Here is a 24,063-nt window from a genome sequence, read left to right on the forward strand (position 1 = left end):
CTATGAAAAGGTTTTCAAATTTCTCAGCCAATTCTCCCATAATATTGTTAGTAGTTTTGAATTCAAAATCTACTTTCTTTTCTATGCTTTCTATTCAAACAGAGGATTCTCTAACGAATCCTTTCAAAACAGAAACAAAATAATTTACATTGTTCAGATTATTATTTACATCTTTTACAACAACATGTAAGGAATCAAAACAGTCCTTATGGTCCTGGGTTTTGATCATGTTCATTTCTAATCCTTTAAGAGCAATATTTGTCCAATTTATCTGCTCGTTGGCTTTCTGTATTCTTCCATCAATACCAAGTGCGGATTCATCTTTGGGGACCAAAGGAATAGCTTTTGCTGCATTACTAGACTCACCTAACAATATTCCTTTGAAAGGTGGAAAAGTGGTGGTAGTGTCTATCTTGGTGCCATCATGGTTGGTCCATGAATGTTTTTGTGCAGAAGATACCTCTGCATCTGCCATGTGAACTTCTTGCCCTTCTTCCATTTCTTTCCAACTGTAAAAAGAAATCCAGGAATATGTATCTTCCATGTATTGTTTCCATTGTAAAGATAGATTTCTTTTCTCAGCACCTGGTGTGCTTATATCAAATGCCTTTGAATTAGGATGAGTGTATAAATCCCAATTTAACATTCTTTTCATCCATTCGGGATCAATTTTGTATTTTGGGTAATGAAGACCTTTATGAGTGGACACTTCCAATGGATTGTGTTAACCAAAATCAAGCATCAGATTGTCTTGGGCAAACCAATGATTGTTAGAAGAATTTACTCAAAGGCTTGGGACACCTATGGAGCATATGATCATCCAACACTTGGGAGATTCCCTGGTACAAACGCACTAGGGACATAATTAAATATTCATGGGTTCACGTGGGCTCCCAATATAAAGCATCCACAATGTACAATAAAGTCTTGTCTCTTGACTATGATAGAGACCAGGTTTTCTTTCTTGAGATTCCCGACAAAAATCTCCCATATCTGTATAAATAAATTATAGTTTTCATGGGATTCTCTTAAATCTCCACTTTGTATAGTTGTCCTGTACTATTCCGAGACTCGGAGCACTTCTTCGACTTTTGGTGTGATTTGATCCACATCTCGGAATTATTGTACAAAAAGTATGGTCTACTGGGTTGTCGGAAAGTTGTCCCCTTCTCATCCTATATAAGGAGAGGAGTAAGGCTCATTTGGACACCCAAGTTTTGGAGAGAGTTGAGTCTGAGTCTTAGAGAAATTTCTAGCTTTGTGTGTTCTGAGTCTGAGAGCTATCTCCCTGCTCTACATCTGCGAACAATCTGTTCGATCTACTTGCATCACGGAGCAAGATCTCTTTAGAGTTGAGTTTGGAAGCCTACAATCAAGGCCTAAAAACCTTGGTGAGAACCTGAAGTGGCTGAACTCTATAAGTAGTGTCTTTATGTTTTCATATACTTCTTCAAAGATAGAGTCTGTGTTGGGCCAGGAAGCCTCCAGATCTCATCTGCATAAATTTCTGCTTAACAGATGATATAATTGGTAAATGCCCCCACAGTCAATCTTTGGATTGAAAAGTTGAAGATCTCAAAATTGTAACCATTTTCTAAAATCAATAGAAAGAGATATTTCCGCATTTGATATACCCATTTGTGTCATAACTCTGAGTAATAATTTCCTTTACGAGTATTGAATTGTTTTTGAGTAAAAATTTTGTGAGAGGAGAAGTTCGTCGGAGGTTTTCCGAGTGTCTAGAGACATCCACTCGGTAAGGCAAGGAGGCGATTAAGAGCATTGATACATGACGACACAAAGGTTTGTGTACGGGTTTGTGTATCATGACAAAAGAAGGGATATTTTGAATCAACAAGCTTCGAGAACATTTAAATTTATGTTTTTTTTTCATATTTATTTAATATAATTAAATTTTTGTCTAATTTCATATCATTTAAAAAAAAATTGTGTTTAAGAAATGAATTGTGCACATAGCGACGAGTACGAATATAACTATAAATCACTGATTTTTTTTCCTTCGGTGCGTCTTTTCAAATTGGACTCCGGTGCTGCTACTTTTCAGATGCCATAAAGCTTTTCAAACGTTGGCTTAATGTTTCACAACCGTGTCATTTGTCTTTGGTCAACTATGAATAACTATAGAAAAGAGTCAACCATGCATAAGTATAGTCAAGTATGGTAAATTATTGTTAGTGATATTGAAGATAGCTATATATAATCATTTATAATCAATTATATCAAAATGAAAGAACCTTAGTAAATGATGGTAGTCCATAATTAACCATATATTAAATGTAATAAGCCTTTTTAAATTATATTTTCACCACATTTAACTATAATCAATAATATTCAACCATATTCCATTAATCCTTTTCACACACTAATAATGAAAATTAACTGATATCAACCACCAATTTTATTTAAATAATTGTTATTAAACATTATACATGAGTTGAAGCTTAAGATTCAGAAATATATAAAGATATTAGGAGATAAACAATCGTGCATTTCCAATTTGTTGGATATATGGCTATAATATCTTTTTAACAATTATTGCACGTGACACATGCCATACTAAGATTATTTTCTATGCAATTATGGCTCTTGTTGTGAACTACTTAAATTATTTTTCTTGCAAATCAACTTATATATTTTAATTTAACTAAATTTTGTATAGAACCCAAGAAGAGAAATTGAAAATTTAGTTAAACAAATTCGAACACATTAAGAGAAGCCAACCAAGGGTGAAACTGATGTCTAATGGTGGAAGTGTAAATCTAAATAAAAAAATATTTGTTATTTGGGACTCTCAATTGGTTGTTTTCTTTCTTCTTTATCCCATTGTAGGACTATATATGATCTAGCATTTCTGATTTCAACCTTGGAGAGTTGGTGTTGGAATCACAAATTGGAAATAAATTCAACTGTATTATTAAGAATGGTATAAAAAATGATGTACTAAATACATATAAATACAATAGGTAAATTGTTGATTCAATTTCCTAAGCTTCTTGGACTCTAATAACTAATTATCATAACACATCATAACCAAAACATAATCTTAGGATTAAGTGTCTAACATTCCCCCCTTAATCCGAAGAGATGTATCAAAGTCTAAGAATGAGAGCTAAAAATGTAAAAAATGCATCACAACCAAGAGTTGAATGTCTCTGAGAAATGGTTTTCAAGGATGACCACAAACCAAGGATAGTGGTTTTTAACACAAAACCACAAAAGATACCAAAAGATGTGAGAACTCAAGGTCTCAATCAGTGGTGGTTTTATGCTAACCACCAACTCTGGAATTATCAAAGCAGTTCCTAAAACAAACCAACTTTGGAAAAATTCCTAATTTGGCATCTTCTACTGGTGGAAGTGCTCCCTACAAACTGTGAAGCAGAAACTGAAGAACCTTTGCAAGTAATGGTTTAATGATAGAACGCACCAACCAAAACTTAACATGCCAAAAACATGCAATCATGCTCATAGCCTATAATGCCCATGGAGCAAAACAACTCTGTCTACAAATTTTGAATTTCATTTTTGAACTCAGACTCTAGGATGTAGTAGTAAACTCTAATTATCTATGACTTAGACTCTCTTGATAAATCTCTGAACTTGTAGTAGACCATCAATTCCCCCTTTGTCAGATACAGGGAGAAGATGAAGTACTCTTTACTACAAGGTTGGTTAATACTCTTGAACATAACTTGTGATATGACTTGTAAAATTTCTTATTAGTTTTAGACCAATCCCAGAAGCAATCCATCAAAGTTTAATTCTCTCTTGTAATAGTATTATGTTTGAAACATCTATTTGAATGACGATTCTTCTTTCCACAATGTTTACAAGAATGAAGATCATAACAATGATCTTTCTCATGTCCAACTCTATCACATTGTTTATATCTTATAATTTGTTGTGATTTTGGAACAACATCACCAAAAAATACAAAAATATGAAATTCTATAGGCTTTGAAAAATCAGGAACATGAAAAAGGACATCCTTATTATATCCCATGCTAGTTCTAATTTTGTTTTGCACAATTTCTTCCCAAGGTCTAATGCATGTTTTGGGAATTGTAGGTTTCACATATATATGCAAATGACCCTTAGATACCCTTGCCTTGTTGGAGCACTGAACATGAGTTTCAGTTGCATCCAAGTTTACTCCTGAGATGGTCTGATCCATTTCTGAGTGATGATCAAATTCAGACTTGAATAAAGTGTCCTAAACAAAAACAACTTCAGAATCATGTCTGTTTTGTTGTATTTTATCTCGTTGGAATTGAGATTTGAATTGCAGAAACTCGATCTTCTCTTGTGCATTTTGCAAACAATTTTTGATGTCAAACAAGGCGTCCTTGTTAATTTGGACTGTGTTATTATGAACAATAAAGATGATTAGCATATTTAATAACTCTATCAAATTTTTAATTCTCACCATTTTCTACCATTCACTGACATAAAACATTCAACATTCAACTTTGAAAAAGTGTCGGCTTCAATAAAAAATGCACCTGTTACAATGAAAATAAACTAGAAAGGCTTACTGCAAATTATTGATATTCTTGATACAACTACAAATAAAACTGAACTAAAAAAACTGAAGTTATGTAAGAATAATCAGTGAAGAATAAATCCAAAAAAATTGTTCTCAAGGCCACACATCTACGCTCCTTCATTCACGATATAAAAAATATTATGAAATATGTAGAGTCTAGACAATTTCTATGAAAAACCAAATGCCACGCACAAGAATGTCACTTCCTTATATCTGTCCCTTGACAACGCATGAGCTATTGTTATCATACCTTCTAGTTTTGCAATATTGTTGATTTTAATTGAAATGAAGGTGAATCCATCCTCCATTACCGTGAAGTATGTTGGTTGAAAGGTTCAGAGTCGACCTCCATAATCGAAATCAAGGTGAAACTCTAACTGTGAACATAGGTGTCGATGGAACCTTCAATTCTACCATGCACACAGGTTCTTCGTTCAAGTATCGAACAAAAGATTAAATACGACATATTTAAGTATTTAGAGGGTAGATCAAACCAACCCGAAGCAAATGCTAATATATACGACGATGGTAATTTAGGGGCCGAAAAGACTTACAGTGGTCATAGACCAATAAGATCATCCAGTCTTGTGCAGATACATAAAAGAAGAAGAAAGATTTAAGGTCTAGGACTTTTCTTATTCGACAGGAGGTCTCCAAGCTGCCTTACACAAATTTTTCAAGTCCAATCTCTAAATTGGAACCATCCCAATAACACAAGAAGGAAACTGGTCGAGAGCTAAAAAAATTCCAAAAACTTATAGATGTCTGTCAATATTTTTTGTTTTTGTTTTTTTTTTTACCTTTTGGATCGAATGATGGGTCTTTCCCATACCTATTATTTCATATTGACAGTTCTAGATGTTTCCTGGTAGTAGCAACAATGAATTTCAAATGGACGTGAATAATGAACAAACAAAAACAATGATTATCGTGCAACATTGAACACACACTCGCAAAATATTGTCATTTGATGTTGATTTGTAGGGTTAGGAATGCTAGCCTGATAACATGACTAGTCGTCAGCATTTACTAGGTAGCATTTCCATAAACATTGTCCCGAATGTAGCACTGCGTGAGGATTTCAGTGGTTCACTGTATATACCTTCGTTGGATAGGCAATACCAAGAATTTATATTTTCAGCTTGTGAGAGTCACGGAACAGAGAGATTTTCCTTAAATTTTTTCTTCTCACTCAACAACAACGAGATGAGAAAGGAACATGACAAAGTCCAATCTATGCGTGGTTCATTTGAACACCAATGGACAACAAGGCATTCCTTTTAACCACAATTATTTTCCTCATCGCACATGGATTGTTCTCTGTACCAACACTTTTGGCAGCTCTTAACAGTTTCTCTACCGATTCCAAACTAACCATAGAGCACGGATTGATGGAATTGCTTCCAAATCGTCTCTTAATGAGAGAAAATTTCTCTACATGGCTAAATGTTCCCTTCTTTGTGGAGGTGGATTAAATATTGTAGAGAAAGGAGGAGTGCCCAATGCTTAGGATGACCACAAACTAGTGTCTCAACTTTGAATTTTTTTAAAGTAAATTTTGTCTAAAACTTAGCAAAGATTTCTTGAAATTGTAAATTCAAGTTGTGTAGTTTGAAAGTTCCAAGTAGGCTTTCAAGAAATTGTATCTATTTATGCATTCAAAAATGCAGTTTAAACAATAAAAAACTATACATTCTATATGTATACATGTATAAGCCTTGAGAAGTATTAAGTATCTTCACGTGCCAATTTGATCCCTCTCGACACTTGGTAGATCTGTGGTTATGATGGTGTGGTTTCCAAGTTCCCAAGTAGACTTTCAAGAAATTGTATCTATTTATGCATTCAAAAATGCAGTTTAAACAATGAAAAATTATCCATGCTATATGATAAGCTTTGAGAGATATTAAGTATCTTGACGTGCCAATTTGATCGCTCTCGGAACTTGGTAGATCTGTGGTTATGATGGATCTATACTGTTACTAGGAATATATACCACAAAGCTGTACCCCTAAAATATCAAGAGAATTGAACCTATGACCTCCCAATAGCAGAATTACTTTAAGGAAAGAGACTCAAACAATTGAACTAACTAGTTTTAGTTTCTATTAAGTTGTTAGTTTAATTTGATAAGAAGAGGTATGATCATGAGAGTTAGTGGTGTGAATAAAAACTATCTTACCAAATGTCCAAACCAAATCATGCTTTCCACAATCCTATTTATACCATTTTTGAATGGGTAAATAACCTTTCCATATAATATTAAAACTATTCCTAATTAAATTTAATTTAAAAAATCTTAATTTTTTTTTATTAAGGAAGACTACCTTTAACTGAAAATTCAGTCAACGAAAATCCACCCAACCCAAACTCAATGCCTTATGTTGGAATTAACAGGGTAAGTTCCTCAGATAGAACACCATAGGAAACCACTCACAAACAGATCACAGATCAATACACCAGTATCCTTGACGTGGTTAAAACCCTCAAAGAGGGAAACAGTCCACACCCTGAGCCAACGTGGCCACTTCACGCAATTTACTAATGTAAAATAAAGAAAATTTACATAAGCTTCTCTCATGAATAGTCCCCTTACAAATGAACCTACATGCACTTTAAATAGAGATCATGGACCAATAGGGTGTTAAGCCACGGATCAAGTGTCTGTAATACCAAGGAGAGAATGAATCGTCGGATCACTTCATGTCTAGAACATATCACGACCATCAGATTGTAAGTTACAAAAGTACATAGTAAAGAAACACACTTTACCTAACTCTACACTAGACCAAGTTATACTTAAATATTTCCTATGTGTTGGAATATCCTAACATCCCCCCTTAAGAACAACTTGTGATAGGATTGAAGGATGTAAAAATATGACACAATAGGAGAAGGAAGGAGGCATTAGAGCCTATCCCCCATTTGTGACAACTTCCTGAACTCCAACCATAAATTGAAGTTCAGTAAACTTCACCTCTGTAAGAGCCTTTGTAAAGATGTCTACAACTTGGTCATCGATTGAACCATATTTCACTTCAAGAACATGGTCATGAATGAGATTTTTGTTGATTGTTATGGTATTGAATCGACTTTGACCCATACCTTACACAAATGTATGATTTCCTTACTACATTTTATTCATTTATCATTGTAACTTCGTCATTTCGGGTTGTAATTACATATGATTTACATATGTGTTCGCCAGTTGGATTGTGTTGTCATGTTGAATGATTGTGATATTGGGTGAGGATCAGATGATAGAGATTAAAGGTGGTTAGGGTAACCACCAAATTCCTACCCCATCCTTCGTGCTCATTCTTTTGGTACCTTCTCGAAGAATTAGCTCTGTGAGGGTTTCGTCTACGGATTTCTTGGTTTTTCCGTTTGGCAATGCCATCTATTTCTTGAAATTTATTAGGGCATGTATTCATGGATACACCAAGATTTTTGTTTTTTGTTTTATGACGCGTGATGTATTTTAGCCCCAATAACCTATGCAATCTTCTACTGTGGGTTTTCATGTTTACGTTTTATGAGTATTGTCTCTAGTAATGGATTTGAGACTTCTGTGATCTGCATTATGTGTGGTTATATCTTCTGGATCCATCGCATTTTGTTATTTTATGCATCAACGTTTCGAACCATCCTATGTGGTTCATCATCAGGAATTAGATTTGTGAAGAAGTCAGAGACAGATGAAGATAAATAAATAAAGGTTAAGGTGGGTAGTATAAAGAGCTGACAAGTTTTGATGAAGGTGAGGTTTTTTTAATTAATTAATAATTAATTTAATTTTAGTTTAAATTTACATTTAAATTTAATTATGATCTTTGTTTTAATTTAATTTAATTTGGATTTAATATAATTTTCTAATAATTTAATTTAACTTAATTTATTTAAATTTTAATTTAAATAAAATTTTTATTATGATTTAATTCAGTTTATATTTATTTGGTTTTAATCTAATTTAATTTTGATATAATGTAATGCATTTTTATTTAATTTAATATAATTCAATAATAATAATAATATTTATTTATTTATTATTATTATTATTATTATTTTTAAATTAAAATCAAATCATCATGTAATGTATTTTTATTTAATTTAATATATATATATATATATATATATATATATATATACATGGTGGACTAGACGATTTAATTTATTTTAATTATAATTTTATTTTAATTTATTTTAATTATAATATAATATGTTTTAATTTAATTTAATTTAATTCCAATTATATAATATATATATATATATATATATTATATATATATATATATATTTGTATTTTGAAATAGATTAAATTAAATTAAATTAATTAATTAATTTATTATTATTATTATTTTTTAATTAGGTTTGTTATAATTTTAATTAAATTAATTAAATTATGTTTTAATTTGATTTAGATTTAGATTTAATGTAATTAAATTATGAAGATGAGCGAGTTTAATTCAACTAAAGATTTTAAAGGATTGGAGCAAGAGGACCACGAAGCAAAGGATCGGGATTTGTTTAGGATGTGGTGGACCCCCTCGTTAGCGTCGGAATCTAGTTATCACTTACTTTCCAACCGTCATCACGATTAAGGTTATTGGGGTGTTTTCTTATTTCGATAGCTTCTCTAAATTTTTTGTGGTGGTAATGCTCTATTTTGGCCATAACATAGGAGTTTTCGATGCAAATGTGATGATTGGTTTTACTAGAGTGTTCAGCCAAAGCCGAGGTTTTGGTGCGGTTATGGTTGATGTCAGCAGCATGTTCTTGAATCCTGGTTAATATAGACCAGCCGGTTTCACCAATGTATGTTTTGCAACATGAACAAGGGACCAAATAGACCCCTTTGTGGTGTTTAGTGTCAATAGGATCTTTTACAGATTTAAGACATCTGTTAATTGTTTTCATAGGTTTGAAAGTGGTTTTTATGTTTGTTATTTCTTAATATGTGTGAAATCTTATCAGTGGTGCCTAGAATGTAGGGAAGGTGAACTGTGCTAGCATAATCATCCTTGTGTTGTTTGTTTATGGGATTCTCAACTTTCTTGAAAACCTTAATACCTTGGTGTCTTCTGTATCCATTCTTTTTGAAAACATCCAAGAGGTGGTTCTTTTCCTGCTCAAAATTATCATGATCTGAAATACGGATTGCCCTTGTGGCTAGAGTGTTTAGCACCCCAAGTTTCTGAGCGGGATGATGGTGAGAGTTAGCATGCAGGTAATGTTCAGTGTGTGTTTTCTTACGATAGACCTGGTGAGATATTGTGCCATCCTGGTTTCTTTTGATAAGGATATCAAGAAAGGGAAGACAACCATTTTCTTCCACTTCCATGGTAAACTTGATGTAATTTGATTGGCTGTTAAGGTGTTCTAGGAATTTGTTTAAATTTTCTTTTCCATGAGGCCAAATGACATAGGTGTCATCAACATATCTTTTCCACAGTTTAGGTTTTAAGGGGGAAGACTCAATGGCCTTGGTTTCAAAATGTTCCATGAACAAATTAGCAATGATGGGAGACAAGGGTGATCCCATGGCCACACCACAAGTTTGTTCATATATTTCATCCTTGAAGCTAAAAAGGGTTGATTTTAGACATATTTCTACCAATTTAGCTGTGTTATTCCATTTCTGTAATTCCATTTGTTTTAATTTAATCTGTTTCTATTTAATTTAATTTGGATTTAATATAATTTTCTAATAATTTAATTTAACTTAATTTATTTAAATTTTAATTTAAATAAAATTTTTATTATGATTTAATTCAGTTTATATTTATTTGGTTTTAATCTAATTTAATTTTGATATAATGTAATGTATTTTTATTTAGTTTAATATAATTCAATAATAATAATATTTATTTATTATTTATTATTTTAATTACAATTTATTTTAATTATGATTTTATTTCAATTATTAATTTATTTTAATTATAATTTTATTTTAATTATAATTTTAAAATTTAAATTTTAAGTTGATTTTAGCTTCCATAATATAATTCAATAATAATAATATTTATTTATTTGGATTTAATATAATTTTCTAATAATTTAATTTAACTTAATTTATTTATTTTAATTATAATTAGTAATGATGGGAGACAAGGGTGATCCTATGGCCACACCACAAGTTTGTTCATATATTTCATCCTTAAGCTAAAAAAGGTTGATTTTAGACGGATTTCCACCAATTTAGCGTGTTATTCCATTTCATAAGAAGAGGTATGATCATTCAAGCGAGGGAATTACACAAATGGTTTTCCTTACTTAATTTTCAAAGAATAATACCATTAATTGGACTCGATTTTTAAAAGAATTATTTTCTCAAAAGGTTTTGTGACTCCAGCCTTTCTTTATTTTGGTTTTCTCCTTTCAGGTGTGACAAGGTATTACCCTACTGGCTTTCTGCTACAGGTATGAATGGCTTACCCAACAAATGTTGCTTCCTTATTACTTGGATTCTTAACAAGAAAATAGTTTTCATTGTTCTAATTTATTTTCTTTCGATTGCATGCGGACTTTGTGGTAACTTTGGACTTCTTCAAATGGTCTCTCTGTGGTGGCGAGGGTTTTCTACTCCTCAACAGAAAATAGGTTCATTATACACTTGTAATTTATTTGAAATTCTAGTTCAAGACTAATAAGCCGAGTTGTAAGCACCGTTCTCCCAAGTTAAAGAATTGAAACCCTAGGTCTACCCACAATGGGTTGTCTGGCATGGATTTTCCAACTACCATTCAATTAAATGTAATCAAATGTTTACTCTCAGAAAGATTCATTTGGAACGAGCTTTGCCATAGTTATATAACTCGATAGTTGAGGCAATTTTCTCTTTAATATGAAGCCCTTCACTGAATAATGGTTTTTTTGTTTTTTGTTTTAATTTTTTTAGTTTGGTTGTTTTCTAATTTGTTTCAACTGTCCTTCTCCTGCCTCAACTCATTGTTTTACATAACAATATCTGCCTCAACTCATTGTTTTACATAACAATATTTAATGAATTCAGTAATATTTTTTTTTTTTTTTTTTGTAATAATGAAGAAACATCTAGATTTCTCGTCAGTTACCACATATATTACTATGTTAAACTTTTATTGGTGATATAATAGATTTGACTATAATATTTCTTATATTTTTGTTAAATCCTAGCTTATTCGTATGCATGTTATTTACTATTCATAAAGAATAATTCTGGAGAACACTTATGTAGTTGTTATATCGCGTCTTCTTATAACAACAATTACGTGCAACATTTATATTGCGTCTTCTTATAACAACAATTACGTGCAACATTTAACTCCTAACTAGTACATACAAAAAGGGTTTACTCTTTACTATTTTACTTGATGTAACTATAAGAAAAGGGTTTGCAATAATTTTATGCTAGCTTTTGGGTATGTGTGTAAACCAATGTTGCACAAATCGTATTTGTATAAGACTCGTCACGTCATTGACTCATTGACTGTATAAGATTTGGGAATGATCTGTATAAGACTCAGGAACGACCTTTATAAGACTGGTCAAAAAAAAAAAAACGTTAAAATATGGTAAATTTTAAGCACAAAAAAGAAACTAATGACAAATCCAATATTTATAAGTTATAAAAACCACAATATATGCAATAATTCATAACATCAGCTCATATCTATAAAAGTACAACATAACATGTTCCATGACTGATACGGAATAAGAAAAGGACTCATGATTCCATAATTAAAGCAAATAAAAAATGCCAACAAGTTCAAAATTCAAATACATATGTCATAAATGATAAATGATTGTCTCATAAGTTTATAACAATATTGAGTCTCATCACTTATGGATGACTACGCCTAGAATAAGCCCTCGTGGAGCTAGTGCTAACATCAGAAGCTGAAGAAACTGTGAGGCAAGTGTATTTGGAGTCTCCATTTGAGATGACAAATTAGATAGATCCTTAGTCTGTTGATCAAGCCAACTGAAATTAGGGAACTCCTCCACAACCCAATATCCCATTGCAGGTTTCTCTCCATCCATCAATCTCAAGACTTTCACAAGGGGCTCAGTGAAGTTGACTATCTCAGTGACTTTGTCCCATAAACTATCACCAAAGGCAGATGCCTTCATAAACAATGTTTATGGTTTTGTGCTATCTTTCCAAAATACCCATTTATGACTACAAAACATTCTTCTCAAAGCTTGGTACTCATACAAAATCTTAGGGAAAGAAATTTTGTAGCAAACCGTGTGACAGATGCGTGACTAGACTCACCTTGTGTGAATTCCCTCATAAGGTTCAACACCCAAGCATGATTATAAATATACTTGGTAATTTTCTTGCATTTTTTCACAACATATTTCACCCACACCAACTTCCCAATGTCCTGTAGCATCAAGTCTATACAATGGGTAGCGCATGGAGTACAAAAAATGGTGGGATATTTGGCACAAAGAAATCTTCGAGCTACCACATAATTTGCTGCATTTTCCATGATTACTTGGAAAACATTTATAACCCCAACTTCCTCCACCACATCAGCCAACAATGTAAAAATCAAATGCGCATATTTTACACTTGCAGATGCATCAATGGATTTTAGGAACATGGCTCCTTTAGGGCAAGCTACAACAACATTTATTATTATTCTACCCCTCTGATGTATCCACCCATCAAACATAATGGTACAACCAGTAAATTTCCATGAGCTTTTAATGCTTTCCAATTGTTCCTTGACACACTCAATCTCCTCATCTAGCTCTTTCCCCCTAAGTACATTATAAGATGGGGTTTTGTATCTAGGGCCAACACTTGCAATGGCATCCACCATGGGTTGATAAAAATAAGACTTTTCATAGTTGAATGAAGGATTGTTATGGTACCAAAACCTCCTCATTGCCATATCTGACTCTTCCTCTTCTTTTCATTAAAACTATCCAAGGTTGGTTGAGATCTTGGAGTTGTACAAGGACTAAAGAAAGAAGAGGTTATACTCCGGTTTGCCACAACACCTGAAGAGGAGTTACCAATACCTGGATTTTGAATCTATGTTTCACTCTGAGATAAAGATCTACCTATCCCAACAATCTCATCCTTCCTTTTTTCCCTCTTAGAAATTTTTTCTTTAATGGATTCCAAAGCAGTGGCCATTTCAGTAGTGACTTCACCAAGGCAATTTTGACAACATCCCCCACCATTCCCAGGAATTCTGGCTAGGTGGTATTTTAGCCTATTTCTGCCTTCACGCGTTGTAGCATTGTAATAATTTCACTTGACATGGTGGTCATTAATGGAAATGATTCATTGACCATGTGCCCATTCCGGATCACAACACTTTTTAGAACCCTTTGGCGACATGGTGACATAATCTGGAAGAATTTTATTTATTTATTTATTTTTATTTGTAAATTTTTTTGGTCCTGTGGCTGAGTTTCTTGGCCACACAGGGTTGTTGTGTGATTGAGAAACTGAGCCACAGGGCATGTAGGCTCAAGAGGACTGCCTCCTTGGCTTGTAGGTGTTGTGGCTGAGGAGGACTGCCTCCTAAGCTTGCAGGCCCTGTGGCTGAGGAGGAATGCCTCCTCAACCAGCAGACCCTGTGGCTGAGGAGGACTGCCTCCTCAACCCGCAAGCCCCGTGGTTGAGGAGGACTGCCTCTTCAGCCCACAGGCCATGTGGCTGAGTTTCTTAGCCGCACATCGACCTTGTGTGGATGAGAAACTTAGCCACAGGCCCAAACATAAAAATAAATAAATTTTCAAACATAAATAAATTTCAAAAAAGAAAAAACCTAAATTGAATACAAAAAAATTACATGGAAAACATTCAAACAAGGTTCATGAAGCCTACCTGAAGCTGGGTCTGATCCGATGAAGCCTCCTTTAGCCTCCTCCAAGAGCTCCTTCATTGTGCAATGGAGTCACTCAACACTGATAGAAATTAGCCAAACACTTAAATGAAAAGTGAATGACAAATGGAAGGGAGAGAGGTGCTTATAAAGCATTTTCTTCACTCCAATTTCCCTTTCGCTTCACCTCATTTCCAAAAAAGAAAAAAAGAAAAAAGAAAATAAAAAATTAAAAAATGTGTCTTTTAAGGCTCGAAGGGTTCTATGGGGGTCCGATACAGGTTCTATAACATGCCCGTGGGTCTTATACGGGTAGTAGGGTATAATAAAATACCCGTCAAGGTCAGGTCTTAAGTGCAGGTTCTATGCGAGTGACCCGGCTCGGTATAGAACCCGCCAAGTTCAGGTCTTAAGCACGGGTTCTATGCGAGTGACCCGACTCGGTATAGAACCCGCCAAGACCCACGGGTACTCGCGGGTCTTACACGGGTGGTGGTTCACTAGTGTAAACATGGGGGTATTTTCCAGACTTATAAATAGTCCAAAGATAACCCAGGGGTCTATGTTACAGGGAACCATGTCTCTTCTATGAGACCTATTATAATTATTTACACATGACTAAAGAAAGAGTGCTGGTTAAACAACTTACTCAATGCTTCTTCTAACATGGGTAACTCTAATTATTAAATATTACAATGCAGTCACAATGTATATTTAATATTTTTTTTTCTTAACCAGACACACATTCTTGAAGTAGTGTTGAAGCTTTGATAATAATTTAGGCATTGAACATTCCCTGTTTCCAACCAGACTGTTAGTCTACAAACCTTCTGTCTCAATGAAATTTTTATCCTTCTTGCTCAAATTTTACTATCCAGTAACTTGTGAGGGTTAGTTAACAAATTATTTCTACAATGCATTCATTCTAATCAATCCCACATTACTGCAACCATTCACATCTTAGATGACCCTTCTTGCAAGTACACGACCAGTTTACAGTAAATATTTCATCCATAAATTTCAAATTCTTTTATCAGTTATCATGACACAGTTTTATTTATTTTTTCAGATCAAAATCCTTTTGGAAGAAAAGGTAAGGGGCTACCACAATCCGCCCAACCTTGAACCAATTCTCAACTAGTTCCCCCAGAGAAAATCCCCAACTTCCAGGAAAAACATCACCACAACTATCAAGAAAACCATCACCACAATAGGAGTCATATCCTTTCTTTTATCGCCACCTCCTGAATCCCTAGCAACATCCTGCCATATTGTCTCTTCTCCGACACCTACTATAGTTATTTACACATTACTGAAGAAAGGTTTTCGGTTAAACCACCTCCTTAACACTTCTTCTAACATGGGTAACTCTACTTATTAAATATTATAGTGCAGTCATGATGTATATTTAATATTTTTCTTTTTTTCATAAACATGCACACATTCTTCAAGTAGTCCTGAAGCTTTGATAATAATCTAGGCATTGTACATTCCATGTTTCCAACCATACCGTTAGTCTACAAACTCTTATGTCTCAAATGAAATGTTTATCCTTCTTGCTCAAATTTTCTTATCCTGTAGCTTACCAAGTTTAATTAACAAATTCTTTCTGCAATGCATTCATTCTAATTAATCCCACATTTTGTAACCATTCACATCTTACACCACCCTTCTTGCAATTACATAGTCAGTTTACAATGAATATCTCATCCCTAAATTTTAAATTCTTTTATCAGTTATCATGACACCTCGTTTTATTAAATTGTTTAGATCAAAATCCCTTTGGAAGAAAAGGTAAGAGGCTACCACAGTCCACCCAACCTTAAACCAATTCTTGACTGGTTCCCCTAGATAAAATCCCTAACTGTCAGGAATAACATCACAACACTAGGAGTCAATTCCTTTCTTTTATTGCCACCTCCTGAACCCCTGGCATCATCCTACCAATTCATTGGGTTCTACCAGTATTTATCTCCCACTGGTTTCTTGATCCAAATATGTCTTTATCTCCCACTAGTTTCTTGGTCCTAATTTGTCTTTATCTCCCACAGATCTTGAACTCTAATAGATTCCATGGTATGACATCTATCTCCAACCACCCAAAAATTGTGGTCTACTAATATGTCTTGTCTTCTCTTTCTCTCCCACAAGCACTCACACAAGGAGGAATTTTTTCTTTGTTTCTTTTCTTTTTCATTTTGCCTCACAAGGCACAATCAACTCCAACTATTTTCGTGATATTTAGGACTAAATGAGTTAGAGCTAAACTCTTGTGTTAACTTTTTACTTCTTTTTCCCAAAAAGAACTAATGACCTTATTTAACTTCCATAATTTTTTTCTCCCAAAATGAAAATATTTCTAATATAATTTTTATCACATATTATTGATTTCTTCCTTAAACAAAAATTAAAATAAACAAGTCATATACTAGTTTAAAAGTAAACCAATCATATAGTAGTTCCTTCAGGGGAATTGCATTCCATTTGGGTTTGACAACTATTCTCCCCTTTTCAGGTTGTCACATCACACTCGTTGAACCTCTTCTAGGTTGTCTTCATTGAGCCCAGAGGTTCATTCTACAACCCAGTATGAGGGAATGTGTAAGTATGTCTGTCTATCCGTCACCCTTTAAAATAAAAATAAAAATTGAAAATTTCTAAAATAATTAGAAGTAAAAAGAATGTGTATGTTTAAATCTTATACTTTTCAAAAATATTTCAACAAGAGATTTTAATAAATTATTTGAAGATCTATGCTAACTAATTTATGTAAATATTAGCATCATATATATCTATGTATAGAAAAAAATTGTTAAAATAAAATATTTTAATACTAATTAATATTGACATATACTTAAAAATACATTAATAATAATAACCATTCTAATTTGTATAATATTGATAAAATGTTTCCATGATATATAAAATATTTTAATACTATATATATATATATATATATATATATATATATATATATATATGAAAAAATTTAAATTTTTATGGTTAAAATTTTTATTTGGTCTTATATATACTCTATTTAGTATTCAGAAATACAATTTAAACAATAAAAAATAATATTGCATATTACAATCTAAACAAATTTACACGTGAAGATATTTAATCCCTATTGATTCATTGTTAGATCAATACTTAAAATGGATCTATACTACTTCTACGTAAGCCCCTCTCCTCCCTAGTAATCCTTTTGTGCCACTCTTGGTTCGTATGCTCCATTCCATACTTAAAATCCCTCTCCTCCCTAGTCATCCCTTCGTGCCACTCTTGGTTCGTATGCTCCATTATCCCTATTAATTCATGTTAAATTCTTACTTAAAATGAATCTATACTACTTCTACTTAAACCCCTCTCCTCCCTAATCATCCCTTCGTGCCACTCTTGGTTTGTATGCTCCATTCCATTATCCCTATCGATTCATGTTAAATACTTACTTAAAATAAATCTATACTACTTCTACTTAACCCCCTCTCCTCCCTGTTCATCCCTTCGTGCCACTCTTAGTTGGTGTGCTTCATTCCATTATCCTCCTGCCTTCACCCTATCTCTTCGTGAAGCCATGCCTCGTGATAGATATTTTTTTATTTAACTTTAATTATTTAAATTTTAAATTTTATACCGCCAAGGCCATCGTCAATTTTTTATCTAAATACCTTTCATTAACTCTAAGTTTCATACCGATCTTTGTATCATGCAATAAAAAGCCAAGGATAACTCTAAATTTAATAATATTGAGATTTTATAATAAAAATCTTTGATGTATTTGAATCAAAACTCCAATCATATCAGTCTTAAGCAAATTCATACTAATATAATATCTATTTTAGATGATCATACAATAATTCTCCACTATCAATTATCTATATCCATCACCTTGATTTTTTAAAATTTTTAAAATTAAATAAATATTTCAATAAATATATTTTTAAATTAAATTAATATTTATTTTAATATATATTTAAATATTAAATATATAGTTTAAAAATTAGATGTTATATATATATATATATATATATATATATATATATTAAATTAATAATTGTAATTGTAGTATATTATTTAAATATATATGATGTATCCATTTACATTGATCTTTTTAATAACATGTGCTTATATAAAATATAGTATCTGGTTTGTTAAGCTAATATAATTTTTTTTGAATAAGATGTAAAGGATGTGTAAATATTTAATAAAAGGTTAAAAATAATATAAAGCTTTTTGTAGAGATATTGTAATATTTTAAAAAAATTAAAAATAATAAAAATAATTAAATTAAATTTATTATATTAATTTTCAAATAAAAATAAAATCATAATATATATTACATTAAAATATATAACATAGTAACATTGAAATATATAAAATACGAATAATAATAGCTATAAGTTATGATTTATTTTATCTTATGAATTAAAATAATGTTTTCTAAACATATTTAAATTTAATTTAATTAATAAATATATAAACACTTCAATACTTATAATCAACCTAGATCCATCTGAACTCTAGATTTACCAAAAGCACATAGATCAAATCTCTTAAAATACAAACTTATTTTGAGAATGAAATTTCTTTTTATCTTCAATTCCAAATTTCAATCCTATTTCTAATAAATGTGATTTTCAATATTCATTTCTTTACTTCTAAATAATATATTTTATTTTTCATATTTATTTAATATAATTAAATTTTTATCTTATTTCATATTATTTCTTAAAAAATAAAAAATAATTGCATTTAAGAAATCAATCGTGCACACAACGACGAGTGTGAAGATAACTGTAAATCACTGAATTTTTTCTTTCGGTGTCTCTTTTCAAATACGACTCCGGTGCTGCTGCTTTTCAAATGCCATAAAGTTCTTCAAACGTTGAGTTAATGTTTCAAAACCAAGTCATTTATCTTTGGCCAACTATGATAACTATAGAAAAGAGTGAACCATGCATAAGTATAGTCAAGTATGGTCGATTATTGTTATGATATTGAAGATGGCTATACATCATCAATTATAATCAACTATAATATTTTATAATAAATCAAAATGAAAAAGGCTTAGTAAATGTAGTCCATAATTAACCATATATTAAATGTAATAAACCTTTTTAAATTATATTTTCAACACATGTAACTATAATCAATAATATTCAAACATATTCCTTTAATTCTTTCCACACATTAATAATGAAAATTAATTAAGATTAACTCATATTAATCACCACTTTTATTTAAATAATTGTTTTAAGCAAAGTTTTTTCGGTAGAAATTACATAAAAGAAATTTTTGGTTGACGCGTTTCGAACCAACAAGTGTGATTCGTCATCCGGGTCAAATGAAGAGGTAGACCATGGCAAAGGCTTAAATAGAGAGCAATGTAGAGACATAATTTCAAGTAACGGCTATATTTGAACAATAATATTTAAATTATGATATTAATTTATTAATATATTAACTTTAAAGGAAGGGAGTCAAAAATTATAAAAACGAGTCAAGACCCTAATCTAGACATAAGCTTGAATACATAAATACTTGTTATTAAACATTATACATGAGTTAACATTTAAGATTCAGAAATATAAAAAGCTATTAGGAGATAAACAATATTACATTTCCAATTTGTTGGATTCAAGCTATAATATTTTTTAACGATTATTGCTCGTGACACATGCCATAATATTTAGATTAATTTCTCTGCAATCATGGTTGTTGTCGTGAACTACTTAAATTATTTTTCTTGCAAATAATTTTATATATTTTTATTTTACAAAATTTTGTATAGAACTCCACAGGAGAAATTGAAAATTTAGTTAAACAATTGCGACCACGTTAAGAGAAGTCATCCAAGGGTGAAATTGGTGTCTAATGGTGGAAGTGTAAATCTAAATAGAAATTTATTTGTTATTTGGGACTCTCAATTGGTTGGTTTTTTTTGTTTCTCTCTTTCTTTATCCCATTGCAGGACTATATGTGATCTCACATTTATGATTTCAATCTTGGAGAGTTGTTGTTGGAATCACAAATTGGAAATGAATTCAATTGTATCATTAAGAATGATATAAAAATTGATGTACAAAGTACATATAAATACAATAGGTAAATTGTTGATTCAGTTTCCTAGGCTTCTTGGACTCTAATAACTAATTATCATAACACACCACAACTAAAACATAACCTGAGGATTACATGTTTAACATTCCCCCCTTAATATGAAAGGATGTATCAAAGTCCAAGAATGAGAGTTAAAAATGTAAAAAATGCATCACAACCAAGAGTTGAATGTCTCTCAGAAATGGTTTTCAAGGATGACCACAAACCAAGGATGGTGGTTTTTAAGAGAAACCACAAATGGTACCAAAAGGTGTGAGAAATGAAGGTCTCAACCAGTGGTGGTTTTATACTGACCACTAACTCTGGAACTATCAAAACAGTTCCTAAAACAATCCAACTTTGGAACAATTCATAATCTGGCATCTTCTGTTGGTGGAAGTGCTCCCTACAAACTATGAAGTAGAAACAAAAGTAACTCTGCAAGCAGTAGTTTAAGTATAGAACACACCAACCAAAACTTAACATGCCAAAAACATGCAATCATGTTCATAGACTATAATGTTCATGGAGCAAAACAACTCTGTCTACAACTCTGATTTGATTTTTGAACTCATACTCCATATTGTAGTAGTAAATTCTTATCATCTCTAACTTAATTCTCTAGATAAATCTTCGAACTTGTAGTAGACCATCAATTTCATCAACTCCCCCTTTGTCAGATACAAGGAGAAGATGAAGTACTCTTCACTGCAAGGTTGGTAAATACTCTTGAACATAACTTGTGGTATGACCTGTAAATTTTCTTGGTAGTTTTAGACCAATCCCGGAAGCAATCTATCCAAAATTATTTTTATCTCCTGTAGTAGTCTTATGTTTGAAACCTTTGTTTCAATGACGATTCTTCTTTCCACAATGTTCACAAGGATGAAGATCATAACAATGATTTTTTTCATGTTCAAATTTGTCACAATGTTGATATCTTATAATTTGTTGTGGCCGTGTAATATCACCCAGAAATCCAACACTATGAAATTGTTGTTGGGCGATTTAATTGTGAGTTAAATCCATGCCATTTAATTTGTCAACCTATGGTATCATAAACTAACGAGGTACACCTGTACTATATGTACTAGGTGGTTATCTTTCAGATTAGATTAATCTAATGCAATTTAAACTAAGAAAATAAATAAAACTAAATCCAAACCAAAGAAATTGAAATCACACTTGCATAAGGGAAATCACACCACACTTGCATAAATGAAATCACACTTTCATAAAGGAAATCACACCACATTTGCAGAATTGAAAATTACATTACACTTGCATAATTGAAATCACACTTGCGGAAAGGAAATCATACTCACACTTGCATAATTGAAAACACACTTGCTTAAAGGAATTCAAACTCACACTTTCATAATTGAAAGCACACTTGCTAAAAGGAAATGAAATGAAAAAACTATACTATGTTACCGATATATACAAATATATGCAAACTATGGTTGATGGGGCCCCTCCATGCCTCAGTATGTACACCAAAAAACTATCACATCTTGGAGATAAAAACAACAACTTATATTTCATAAAGGTGGAGAAAAGCTACAAAAATATTACAAGATGGATGAATACGTAGATAGGATATGCATTAGATACATGGGCTCCTTTGACGGATGCACACCTATTTATACAAAAACTAGGGATAATTGATCAATAAATACATATTCCTCAAATCCCTCCTAAATCCACATTTGTCTCAACCAATCCCCTAAAAATACAAGATACAAATCCTCTCCAAATTCTCTCATGGTTTTGATAAGCACACATATCAAAATCTCCATGATTCTTCTCCTTTGAATGTACTTAGCTTAATGATCAATATCTTCCTCAAATATTCTACAAATCCTCATGAGTTGGTATTTGAAATTCGAATTTGTAATTAGGAGACCAAGTAGGACCCTTCTAGAATATTCAAGTAGGCCTACCATATCATAAAACTCATAACACTTATATATATATATATATGAAAACATGTTAATCTCCTAATAATTAATCAAAGATTCACTTAAAATACTTAAAATTAATGTCTTTGGAAAATAATAATAATAAACCCATATGGTCATGAAAATGGTTACTAATGTAGGGTTTATAGAGTTACAAAATGGGAGTAAAATAATGGAAATAAAGGTGAAAGTGGATGACACTTTGGAGACCCAACATACCCTCAAACTAGGGTTGTTGCATGTCCTCATGCAACTATTGCGTTGATTCCCTTAATCATTAGTTGATATTCATGAATTTTTTTGCTTTTATATGAGCTTTGCCTTTATATTAATTCTCTTTTAACTTTTCATAGTCGTATCATTTGATAAGTTTTATTTGCAAAGTGTAATTTGAAAATATTTGATTGCAACATATATTTTTATGGTTGGTTCTTATGTGACAACCAAAATTTATAAGTATTGGTTCTTGTGTAACAATACTTGTTGGATCAAAATGATTGAAAATATTGAGAATTCCTTTTTTAAGTCCCATAGGGACTATCAACCATTTAATATGCTCATATATTGATCATTTCAAAACACATAATATTTTGGAATCAAAATGCAATAATAGTTGATTGGGAAAAATATGTTGGTTAAAATGAAATGAAATGTGTCATGTGGCATGAAATGTGAATATCCCTTCTCCCCAACTAAAGGTGTTTTCAGTTTGTGGCAAATGAGAAAGGGAATATGAATGTGGTGATGAATTTTCCAAAATCACAATTTTAGCATTTAAGGAATTACATGATTAAAGATTAGAAAACAACATACCTTCACTTACCTTAAAAGCGGACAAGTTATGCATATCAAAGAGTGTGTCTGCTACTACTGGATCATGGAATATGTAGTAAAAGAATTTGATCTGCTTCTTCCTTCTCTTGGTTGTATGTGCGGATGAGATTGGGATCTTTATTGTTATGGCTGTTGAATTCTAAATTGAGTCCTGCTGCAAACTGCTGAAATCATGTAGTCTTCAATCATTCCCACTTGGTGGCATAATTATTATCTATGTGAATAGGTGTGTCGATGTTGAACAAAGAAAATAAATTGTTGGATTACTTGCCATTAATGAATGTCATTAACCAAAATGAGACTACTCACCATTGATGTCAATGAGAGTTAAGATGCCTAAGTATATCTTACTAGGTATGAATAGATGTGTCGAAGTTGAGTCACCTAGAAGATCCGACAAACATGGAAATTGATGTATTCCCATTGTTTATTGGCGAGAGATTTTACCATTAAGGCATGCAAGCCTCAAGGTACTTGAAAGATCTCTAGTTTTGATCCCAGATGATGTGTCAGAGTCAATGGGTAAAAACTTGTTAGAAGGAAGGCCTTAATGAATCCTCCATCATCTAACGCGAGTATGAAATAATAATTTGAATAACTATAGATGGAAAATTTCCATTGAATCAAGGTTTATTTGACGGGAAGGAAATGGAAAATTGGATGATTCAACTTTGTAAGGGAGTTGAATGACTTTATTTTTGGGTTAAGGGTGAGTGAAAATTGGGCAGGAAAATATGAAGATTGCAAAGGGAAATGAGTTTTTGGTATTAGG

General features: G+C 31.9%; 1 protein-coding gene across 1 annotated transcript; it reads right to left on the reverse strand.

Annotated features, from left to right (window-relative positions):
- Positions 1–9,470: 9,470 nt before the first annotated feature.
- Positions 9,471–10,109, reverse strand: LOC149234750 (uncharacterized). Its single transcript, XM_089368370.1, has one exon. The coding sequence runs from the start codon at positions 10,107–10,109 to the stop codon at positions 9,471–9,473; it is 639 nt and encodes a 212-aa protein (XP_089224496.1).
- Between the last annotated feature and the right edge of the window lie 13,954 nt (positions 10,110–24,063).

The sequence above is a fragment of the Pinus tabuliformis genome, chromosome 8 (assembly GCF_031772625.1).
Source record: "Pinus tabuliformis cultivar Carrire ecotype Pingquan chromosome 8, CPIR1, whole genome shotgun sequence".
Taxonomy (NCBI): domain Eukaryota; kingdom Viridiplantae; phylum Streptophyta; class Pinopsida; order Pinales; family Pinaceae; genus Pinus; species Pinus tabuliformis.